The sequence below is a fragment of the Falco punctatus genome, assembly GCF_963210335.1.
Source record: "Falco punctatus genome assembly, chromosome: 14".
In the NCBI taxonomy this organism is placed as follows: Eukaryota; Metazoa; Chordata; class Aves; order Falconiformes; family Falconidae; genus Falco; species Falco punctatus.
The window spans coordinates 10,864,039-10,875,314 of record NC_137594.1 but is presented as its reverse complement, the minus strand read 5'-3'; the positions used below and the strand labels follow the sequence as shown (position 1 = coordinate 10,875,314).

General features: G+C 44.8%; 1 protein-coding gene and 1 long non-coding RNA gene across 3 annotated transcripts in view; one reads left to right on the top strand and one right to left on the bottom strand.

The window, feature by feature from the left end:
- Positions 1-427: 427 nt before the first annotated feature.
- Positions 428-11,276, top strand: part of DYNC1LI2 (dynein cytoplasmic 1 light intermediate chain 2) — a 28,731-nt gene continuing 17,882 nt past the window's right edge. Inside the window, exons 1-4 of one of the 2 annotated variants that reach the window (XM_080411194.1) lie at positions 428-634; positions 1,444-1,517; positions 1,916-2,032; positions 8,173-8,403. In XM_080411194.1, coding sequence (XP_080267320.1) covers positions 540-634; positions 1,444-1,517; positions 1,916-2,032; positions 8,173-8,403 — 517 coding nt within the window. In that variant the 5' untranslated portion in view covers positions 428-539. The remainder of the gene's footprint in view (positions 635-1,443; positions 1,518-1,915; positions 2,033-8,172; positions 8,404-11,276) is intronic. The other variant, XM_080411195.1, reaches the window with a different exon arrangement.
- LOC308073244 lies at positions 4,264-8,166 on the bottom strand. Its single transcript, XR_013931959.1, has 2 exons — positions 7,354-8,166; positions 4,264-7,232 (listed from the first exon to the last, which is right to left on the bottom strand). It is a non-coding gene; the product is annotated as an uncharacterized lncRNA (long non-coding RNA).

Below are 11,276 nucleotides of genomic sequence, written 5' to 3'. Positions count from 1 at the left end.
GTAGTTCTATTAGAAGAACACGAATTATTGGTGGCATGTAAGACCTCAGCTGGGAAGCGGAGCTTGCTTTTGTAGGGAATTATCGGTAGCGGGCAACCTCACCGAAAAGCAGGCGTTCGTTCCGCGGCGGCGCTCCGCGCAGCGCTGGCGGGGCTGCCAGCCGGGGCAGCAGCAGCGCCGTGCCGCCCGCTCGCTGCCGCCGGAGCGGGGCCGGGGCCGGGGCCGGGCAGGGCCCCGCTGCTCGCAGCGCCCGGGGTGGGGAGCGCAGCGGCCGGCACCAGGGGGCGCCGGGGGGGGCGGCCCCACCCGCGGTGGGAGGCACCGCCCAGGGCGGGGGGCGCTGCCGGGGCTGCCCGGGCACCGCCTGATCGGAAAGCGGCGCGTCAGCGGCGGCGGGCGGCGGCAAGGGGCGGCGGGCGGCGGCACGGCGCGGCGGGGCCGGCGGCGCGGGGCGGCGAGGCCGCCGAGCCGGGGCGAGGGAGGAGCGGGGTCCTCGGCGGGCCCGGGTGAGGTCACTCTTTGTGGCTGCAGTTGGCAAGATGGCGCCGGTGCTGGTGGAGAAGAAGCTGCTGGGGCCGGACGGGCCCGGCGGTGCCGAGCTCCCCAGCGAGGAGGAGGAGGGGCAGAACCTCTGGTGAGCGGCCGCGCCGGGCGGAGCCCCCCTGGCCGCGGCACCCGGGCGGCGGCGAGCGGCTGCTGCGGGGCGTCGGGCGCCTGTCACGGCGGGGGTCTCCCTGCGCCGCCAGCCGCCCCGGCGCTCCTGCGCCGGGCCCGGGCCCCTGCGCCGGGCCCGGGCCCCTGCCTGGGCCGGACCGGGCGCCGCACCGGGCCGGGGTAGCGGTGGGCGTCGGCGGGGCCGCGCTCGGGCCCCGGTGACAGGAGCGGCGGGCGGCGCCGCGGCGTGTCCCTGCCCGCGGCGGGGCCGGCTGCCTGGGGGCCGGGGGGAAACGCGGGCCTGCCCGGCCCGGGGGGCGTGCGGGGGCCGGCAGTGCTGCGAGGGCGCGGGAGAGCAGATGTGGGGCGCCCCAGAGGCTGGGCTGCAGCGCTTGGTTTGCCGTCGCTTATCTCAGAGAACGCTTTTAAAAACACTGATCGCGGCAGGGGAAATGGTGAAGTACGGTAATGGTTTGTGGCAGGGTTAGTCATCAGCGGAGAAGTGGTGCTTCCCAGTAACGTGACCTCTTCCCAGGGAGAAGCACAGGGAATGGTACCGCACGTGTTTGGGAATTACCGGGCCTTTCCTCAAAAAGGCGGCGTGCCCTTGGCCTTCCACAGTGAACTTAAAGATCTACCCGTAGCATCATAGCTAGTTTGTAAACAGAAGGTTGTAGCTGGGCTGGCCCGTGCAGATGTGCTGAGCTCATGGGTGCTGTCAGCCGGGCCGCGCCTGGGCTGTGCGTGTGCGGGGCCGCCCGGCCACAGCGATGGATGCTCTTTTCCTAGGTCCTCCATACTGAGCGAAGTTTCTACCCGGTCAAGATCTAAATTGCCGTCAGGCAAGAATATTCTTGTTTTTGGTAAGTAACATATGCAAGCAGCTGGGTGGTTGGTGGTTTATTTTTCTTTTTCAGGAGCAAAGAGTGTTTAAAACAACGATGTGCACAAACTGACGTATCAGTATTAGGTTATGTTATATGAGCTACAGTATTATTGTCTTCAGGCTGATAGATTTACTTTCTTTTTGGTTTGTGCTGTTAGATTTATAACGTATATTTAAACAAATGGAATGTAATAGAGAATAATTAAGTGCATCATTCTCATAAGCCCTTGGGTTTAGCTGGAAGAAAACAAATAAATATGGTCTAAAAAATGTAGGAGGTACTTCTCATTGCTTAAATGTGCTTTGAAAAATCTTTGTACAAAGTTAAAATTAATTCTGAAAGTCTCTCTTTTTCCTGTAAAAACTTACTGGCAGGTGATGATGGTTCAGGTAAAACCACACTTATGGCTAAAATACAGGGAGCAGAGCATGGCAAGAAAGGAAGAGGGCTGGAATACTTGTATCTAAATATTCACGATGAAGACAGGGATGGTAAGTTCATTTTATATGTAATCTCTTTACTGTAATTAAGTAACCAACATGCTTTTTTAATAACTGTGGTTTTGTCAGTGTGCTTTGGATTACGCCCAAGTAGCTTGCTCCAGTGTTGTTCCATATATTTTAGAGGCTATATCAATTTCTTAGAAGTGAAATGTGTTTTGCGTTCAGTGTACATTCTCTCTCTTGCCCTTCTTACAGCTTGACCTGTGTATGAGGAAACATTTGAGCGGCTGTGAGGATCCATTTACTTTTAGGGTAGATACGTTTGCTGACGGTGTATTACTGGCAGATACATTGTCATTTGGTGTGACTTCTTGAGAGCCATAAAAGTAAATGATACATCCGTGAGAATTTAATTTGCGGTATGGATTTCTAGGTGTGGGGTTTTAGTGGGGGCTGTGCGTGGAATTTTGGTTAACTGTATCTGAGGTGTTTTGTTAGAATTGGATGAGCAAAGAACAGAACTTAAAGTCAGCATTACTATTTCCTTTTCGCAAATTGGAGCTTGTCTCTTTGCCCTTGTCTTTTTCTTTGTTGCTGTTGATGATTGCTCTTCTCTACTGTATGGGAGAGGGATGATGACAGGAGACTGTTTAAAAGCAGGTCTAATGATCAGAATACTCTGTTTTTTAGGATAGGGACAGGAAGAGATGAGGATTGAGTTAGTTATGCTTGCTCCTAAATCTGCCTCTGCATGTCTCATTTTGCATAAACTGCTGGACCTCTTTGTGTTAGTTTCCGTCTTCACAAATAAGAAGACTGTCATTCCCCGTTTTTTACTTCTTTCTGAGTTTTACGTTCAGAATGGGGAAGCAGTGGTGGTGGTTCATCTGTGTTCCTGTAAACGAATGAACTAGGAAGGTCTTATAATGGTATTTTGGAAATGGAAATGTACTGAAGGCTTGCACGAGTGATTAAGTACCATATGTGACTGGTTGTTATGGAGATGGGTCCTGTGCACACATGGTAGTAAACTGTCTTTGGATACTAAGTTAGGTGCAGTCAAAAGATGAGTGCATTGCCTGTGTCCTCAGTGGCCACCTAATCTTGCAGTACCTAAAAATTTGTTGTGCTGTAATTTTAAGTGCTGAGCCATTCTTGGCTTCTTGAGGTTCTTGGTGTGAGTTCTTTCTCACCATGCACGGTCTTCTTCAGTACTGCATAAATACTTCAGGGGAAGAAAAACCCTATGATTAGCAGTGTGAAGACAGCCTGCGACATCAGGCTTCTTGCAACATCAAAGGAGATGGCGTTACAAGCAGAAAAATGTTCGGTGTGCTATTTTCCCTGGTTCTATCTATCAAGCCTTAAGTATGTCCCTGCTTTGGAAATATTTTGGGGCTGTTCCTGCGAATCTGGAAGTGGTAAGTATTTGAGGTGATTAGAAGAAGCCTGTCATAAGAACCTAGGCAGCGCTGGCAGGAGAAAAAGAGACCTTTTTGCCCACCAGGCTCAGCTGTGGAATTCAGGTCTTCATGCATCCCTTAATGGATGTGTTAGGATCTAATAATACACGCCTCTTTCCTTTCTGTCTCATTAGTGTCATCAGCAAGCAAAATAAATAGCAAAGTGGGTCAGGACCTCCCAGCAGGCAGAGATAACACTCTTCCTTCTCTAGGACAGGTTTGAGTTTGTTTCTTTAAACTCTGTGTGCTTTAGATGTGTGTATGCTCAGATACAGATTTGGGAACAAAGCCTTTATAGTTGACCCACAGTTCTTGGAAGCCATAAAGAAGCTCCAGATGGGCATTTTGGAGCTTATGATCACATGTTCATTTTTGAAGGTATCTGCTTTTCATTACACCCCAGCCTATTCAGGACCAGCAAACCACAAGGATTTCCAGGGGCCTCAAATCAGCAGTGGTAACTGAAACTCTGTAGCAGAGCGAGAAGATCTTTTCAACTTCTTTCCCAGGTGCTAGAAGATTTCTTTGCTCTCTTTGCCTTTTTCCTCTTCATTTCGGTAAAGTTTATTCCTTCCAGGAGAAATATTTTGGTCATAGTGCCGAGTCATTATCTGCCTCCCACCTCCCTTCAAAAATCTTAAGGAAAATGGTTTTATGTTGCTTCTTATCCCATTTCCCCCCTCCCCTTCCTCCTTAAAGGATATTTGAATCTGGCCTCTCCTACATATTAAGTAGAATGACTCTAGATTGCTACATGCATATCTTAGTTTACAGTTACTTCTGTTTTTTCCCCTAAAGATTAGGTCAGTGATTAAATTATTCTTTTTTTTTTTTTTTTTTTTTTTTTAGGGAAGTTAAAGAAATGCATAGAAAGCATCTCTTTTTTTGAAGGACCCCTGCGGCTAATACAGGTGCCCACTAACTTTTTGGTTTTCACTGTCATCTGCTTGTTTCTTGGCAGTGGCTGGTACCTAGCTTGGATGGCAAGATACAAATCACCATTGCATTGGTAATTATGTAGCGTGCAGTACATTGGTCCCTAGGTCTTGGGACAGCTTAGGTCTGCTACTGAATCCCTACCTGAAAAATCTCCTTCCTAGGGTACTATCCCAAATTCTGCCTAGGTTAAGGTGTTTTTTCAAGAAGAGGTTTGGGGATGCCTGAGAAGCAATCCTGAGAGAGAGAGCGCGTTCTCCTAGATCATTAGCCTCGGGTACAATATCCTTGGAGCATATGGTGGCTTCTGCATATGTAACACCGTAGTTCATCTGGATGAAAGTACTTATAGCACTAGCTGTAAAGTTAACTCACTATATTAAACGACCTTGGAGCTCAGGCCCGAGAGCCCTCTGTTAGTGGGGTTTCTCAGGGAGTGTGGACAGTTTAAATTTTTTGCTTGCCTTTGTGATGAGCAGATGTTTTGTGTCTGTGCTGGTTAGTCTGCTTTTGAGAGCTGAGAATCTTAATTCGTAGGAGGTAGAAGAGAGGCTCTGCATAAGTTTCTTAAAGGGTACATGTTTCTGGAGTAGCTTTCAGAGTCTCTGGCAGTGGTGGTGCAGAGGGAACAAGCCAATGAGACAAACTGCATGGACTGGTTTTGTAGTGGTACTGTATGGGTTAGCTGGCAATTATAGAGACCACAGAGAACTTTCAGCTGAACTGCCTCACATTACAGATGCAGTACAGTTGTCCTGACTCTGCCAAATGTGCCAGCGAAGAAGAGCCAGTCTGTTGTTGTGTTTTTACTTGTAACAGAATCAAGCAGTCTTGGTTTTGTGCCTCAGGTTTGGACTGGCCCCAGTCATATCATATGCATATTCCCGTTGAACTGGTTATTCCAGGTTGAGCCAAGTGCTGCTGGGACACTGGTTTCTAATGGGAAAATTGTCTTTTTGTTAACATCTTTAAAGTAGTTCTCTTGAAAAATATTTTCCCCGGTTTTCCTTCTCTTCACAGCTTGGACAAGGGATATCTAATTACCTCTGATACCTTTTGAATAGATGCAGGAGATGTAGTTGCAGTTCACGGAATCAACCATCTGCAGTAACATCCATCAAAGCTGGAAAACTTTTTTTCATGGCTAAAGAGATAAGGAAATATTGACGGGATTTAGAAATGTAGTTTTATCAGATACTGTAATAGTCTTCAGTAAGTAGCACCTGCTTGTCCAACAGGCTGTTGTAATTGTTTGCTCTGTTTTGGTGTCTCATGTCATAGCCACTACGAAAGGCCCAGTTAACATTCATGTCATATGACTAATGAGGAGCTTGGCATGGTGCTGACAAAGTTGAATTTGCCATCAAGTCCTTGCCAAATTGTGAACAGCCAGTACTGTATTTTTTAAGCGTGTTTTATATTTGTAGCAAATGTAAATCATGAGCCATACCTCTTTACTGTAAGAAAGGAGCAAACCCTTTCATTTTCATACAATGTTATCTTTTTTTTAGAAGTATATTTTAATGTGAGTGCTAGACTTCCACTGTTGCTAGCAGATTCATTTCATTTGAGTGATAGTTCCAACTGCATTCTAGTTCCACCTCTATTCTGGTTTCAGTCTGTATTCTAGATGTTAAGCAGAAACAAAATCCTTAAGTAGGACAAAGGTTTTCAGCAAACAAAACCTTTGTAACTTCTACATACTGGCTTAAAAAGATGACTTAGAAGGAGTGAATTAGGATATTTATTATTTTTTGTTACTTGCTAAGGTGTGAAATTCTTTTCTGCAATCAAAGCACTCACCCAGGAGAATCTATGAAACTGCTGCTGAGAGTTCTAAACTTTCATAGATTATAGGTAGACTTAAGTTAGGTTTTTAACTTTCATATTTGCTTCAAAGAGAAACTTGTGCATAGACAGAGTATTATAATGTCTGTTAGTGACCTTAACTCGTAGAACGCTCACAGGGTTTTTATTCACTGGTAAATTTCTGCTTTTGGGAATGTACAAAGGATGTTTCTGGAATGCAGGGAATAAGGGTACGGCATAGATGTTTCATTTACTGTTGTGTAATAGTAAACGTGTAAATGTGTTCACATTACGTTGTGTTTTTCCAAACTTTTACCAGACTTTCCATCTGTCCTTAGAGGCCTTCTGAACGCTTTAGATTTTACATCTAGTGCTGTAAAAATCCTGTGTGCTACCAGTGAGGCGTTTTCCTGAAGTGGGGAGAAGGGAGGGCAGAAACAATTGACAAATATGCAAAGATGCATTTCTTAGATAAAGAATTATTGTAACTTTGCTGCAAAGGATAGATCTGAGAAGTTAAAAGCATAACTGTTGGCCTATTTGTGTGGTGACTGATGTTTGAATGTCTTCTGACAGCCTAACAGTACTTAAGTAGGAGCGTAAGAAATGCTAAGTGAAGACTGCCCACGTATAGCATCTTGATGTAATCTGTCAGTAACTTGGCTGTTCGGTAATTTTATCCAGGACCAGATTAGAAGGGATACTTTCTTCTCCTTCCAACTTCCCTGGTCAAGTTTGTGCCTTTTTCTAGAGCCAGTTTTTTGGATTCTTCCCTAGAGTAAAGTTACAATAGCCACAGCAACTGGATTTATTTTGTGAAGTTAAAAGATTTGGAGCACGGGGCAGGGAAACATAGTGAGGCAGAGTAATTACGAAGCTCAGTAGCTGTTTTGTAAATCTGGACTCCACAGGGATTGGTTTGCTGATCCATGTACTTCAGAATTCATGTACCTTGTCTGTAATACCTGTGGAGAGCCACAGTTCCCTCTGGACAGCTGTAGTAGAATAGGGAATACTTTAGAAGAGGTACTGGGAAGACTCTGGAAGATAGAAACAAATGGAGTTGTTCCTTTTCAGGAAGAAGTTCTGAGGATAATGTAATTATTTTCTTTTGAATAATTTTTTTGGGGTGGGATGGACAGAGTTGGTTGTTCAGAGTACCTGATACATGATTCCTGGATGATGCTTCATTTTCAGTTTCTTCGATTCTTGTCAAAGTTCACGTTTGGGGTAAAACTCATGCCAGCTGTCTGTCCCAGCTGATTTCCCCCTCCTGCCTTGCATTTCAACAAAAAATGTCCAGTTGCTATCAGAACACTGGTGGGGAGGGGTGTATGTGTGGAGAGAAACACAAAAACTACAATACCAAATCATTTGTCCAGTACTCATTCTGTAAGGAGCCTGCAAGTAGGAGCCAACGTTAAATCGGTGCGAATTAAGAGCAGGTAGCACAGCTTTAAAGTTTGTTAGGTTGTAGGTCTTATCCTGTGTTTGCTCCTCCTACACCTGTGCTAGAAACCTAAGCTGCTTATTGCTTCTATCTTGTTTGCAGCTTATTTCTGTTGTGAGATGTCTTTAGTATTTTAAACCAGCTTATGTGTCTGAGGGACACTCGGACTTCCCTGCTGGACTGAGCTGTAACGCCCCTCTTTTGAATTTGGTGTGACATATGTGCCATGTGAATTCTGCAAATTTAGGATTGTGCAGTATCTAAAAACTGTTGTGTCAACCTTCCTTAGTAAAAGCCAAAGAACAGAAATTACTTGTTAAAATGATAAGATTCTGAACCAAGAAAAAAATCCTGTTAAATGAGTCATGTAGGGATTTACACACGCACCTGCCTTAAAAATAAACAGGCGAGATCTCCTGGTGGTTGAGCTTTGGTCTTCCGTTTGACACGAACGTACTCATCTGTTTACTTGTAGACTTGCAAAGCAAAAAGTTGGCATCTCTTGAGTTACAACTACCTTTTTCTTTCAGATCATACTCGCTGTAATGTTTGGATTCTGGATGGAGACTTATACCATAAAGGGCTATTGAAGTTTGCAGTTTCTGCAGAATCCCTGCAAGACACCATTGTAGTCTTTGTTGCAGATATGTCTAGACCTTGGACTGTTATGGAGTCTTTACAGAAATGGGCCAGTGTCTTGCAAGAACATATTGATAAGATGAAAATTCCTCCAGAAGAGATGAGAGACATGGAACAGAAGTGTAAGTCTTTGTGCATCCATACATTCTTGTCCTTTTTTTTTTTTTTCTTCCATAGCTCTTGCAACCTTGTTTTGTAATAATGTATTTCTTCAGATTAGTGTTTTGAGAATGGATTGGATAAGAATTACTTAGAAGTTGTAACTACAACTCTGATTCAAATAGACTCCATTAGGCTTTAAAACAACTCTTCCAGTTTTGCTGTGCTAACAAAACATCAGGTGAATTAATGGTCTAAATCCCTTGTAATACTGATATTTTTATAGTTTGATTTTTTAAAAGGCTAATTTTAAAAAAATATTAATCATATTTTAAAAAAATAATGACAAAGTGAGCTGTCTGCTTTGCTGTGGTATCTAAGCCAGGTCTCGTTCTCATACTGTGTTTGTCTTAACAGCAGGTCCTGTTTTTTGCCCCTGTTTTTCATGGGGCTTAGACTGTGATCCTGGTACATCTTAATTGTCTCTACTACAGCCGTTCCTACCCTGTCACTTTAGCAATGTTGTCTAAATTAACCTTCTTTCCTGGCATATCTGTGGCAGGAAAGAATCTGGCACTGGCAAGCAGTCATTGCTGCAGTATTGTTTCCTGCAGCTGCTTTTCTTTCTGAAAATAGTTTTTAATGTTTCTTGAGAGTTTTTTCTGTTTTCGTATTGAATGACTCCAAAATGAATTCCTCCAGTGGAGAAGACCCTAGCAACACATATTCTTTTTCAGCTGAAGTGTAGATTCAGCCTGATGCTTGCTGGTTGCTGCTTTTGTTCAGGGCTGGTGGCTGGCTGTGCTGGAGTGTTAAAACCTTGCACATACTGTCTAGTAGCTTCCTTGGATTCACCTTAGGGAGCAGCGGAGTCAGTTTGGCCTGTGAACATCCAGACGTATTTGTATAGCTGATAATCCTTTCTGAATGTTAAGTATTACTTTCCCAAAAGGCTTATACCTACAGCATACTAGCTAGAATTTAAACTTAATGTTTGAAGGCACCTGGGTTTGATCACCAGGTTATATTAAAAAAACCCAAACCACCTAGAATCTGACAGTTTTTAAGAGAAAAAGCATTCTTTTATGTGTGTGAGATTTTTCTGGGAGATGGAAGGGCAGCTGTAGTCTCAAAATACAGCAGCTAACCCAATTTACGCTTTTCTGAGACACAGCAGGTTTTATGGCAATCCAAATAAACGCGGAGTTCGTGCACTTGCATTTTACTTTTGAAAAGAGAAGTGTTTTCAGCCTTCACTAAGAGTGTATTATATACATTATATATATATGTAATGTGGAGGAGCCTGTTACAGCTATGGCAAAGCTTTAGCACCGTGTTTGGGAACTTAGAAGATATTCCAATAGTATTGTCTTAAAGATTTCAAAATTAAAGTATTGTAGAAATTCCTAGTTTCTCTAGTGCTGTAGTAAGAGTGGAGGGAAAAGGAAGACTTGAGCCGCCCAGCCTGCAGGGCTCAGCTGCCATCCCATGGCTGAGCAGTGAAATTCGGGCCAGTATCAGCATGCTGGTACAGCAGGGAGGGGCTCTCATGTCTCCACTCCCGAACTTCCATCATGCTCCTTTTCTGTCATTGTGTAGGACACTTGTGTCACAGCATCACAGAGCTGTCAGGGTTGGAAGGCACCTCTGGAGATCATCTAGCCCAACCCCCTGCTAAAGCAGGGTCACCTACAGCAGGCTGCACAGCCACGTCCAGGTGGATTTTGAATGTCTCCAGAGAAGGAGACCCCACAGCCTCCCTGGGCAGCCTGTGCCAGGGCTCTGTCACCCTCAGGGTAAAGAAGTTCTTCCTCATGTTCAGCTGGAACTTCCCGTGGTGCAGTTTGTCGCCCCTTGTCCTGTCGCTGGGCACCACTGAAAAGAACCTGGCCCCGTTCTCTTGACACTCACCCTGAAGATACATGTATGCATTGATAAGGTCCCCTCTCAGTCCTTTCTCCAGGCTAAACAGGCTCAGCTCTCCCAGCCTTTCCTCATAGGGCGATATTCCAGGCCCCTAATCATCTTCATAATATCCTCTTTGTGTAATAATAATCTGTGTGTCATCTCAGATACCTGTCTTCTGAGTTCTTGTAGACTGCCCCTAAGCCCAGATCGGTGCTCAAAACTTTGACCACCGTAGCTTGTAATTCTCTTAACAGCAAATTGTGCTAAAAGAAATTCCTGTTATAAGTGTGGCTATATTACTGTAACTGCTTAGACAATATAAAGTACATGTGCTTGTATAATGCCTTGTGGCTACAGTCCATCAATAGAGCTACACCAACAAAGTTTTTCTTTCGAAAATCCTGCTGCATATGCTTCTGGAGATAAGCTGCCACTTAGAAAACTAGGAATCACTGTGTTGCAATAGCCTGGATTGAAAAAACTGGGATAATAAAGCACCTATGCAAAGCAGGCAGTCAAAACGTAGAAACAGGGTGCAGAGTGAAGAGAAGTGTGAAATTCATTCCAGTAGAGCCCTGCTGCAACATAATGCCACATGAATGTATACGATGCTTGACTTCAGCTTGCAGAACCATATTCCCCTGCGCACCCTTCTAGATAACAGCTGGCCAAGCTGGATGTCCGCAGTGCTCTCCCTAGCTATTACACTCAGTACCAGTAACCAGTAGTTCTTGTTGACCCTGGGGAAATGTTTTCTAGTATTATCCCTTTAGCATCTATTGACAATGGTCCTACCTTATTCTTTCTTCATTAACAAGTTCTTAACAGTTTCCAGAAATCCTTTTGTTAGCTCACCATTCTTAATGGAATTGAATATTGGAACTTTGGAAGTCTTTGCTTTCAAGGCTTTTGTGGCCTTTCTCCACCCAACGTTTTGTCTTGTGTTTGCTATTTGAGATGCTGATTCTTGGCTGTGCTGGGTGGATGC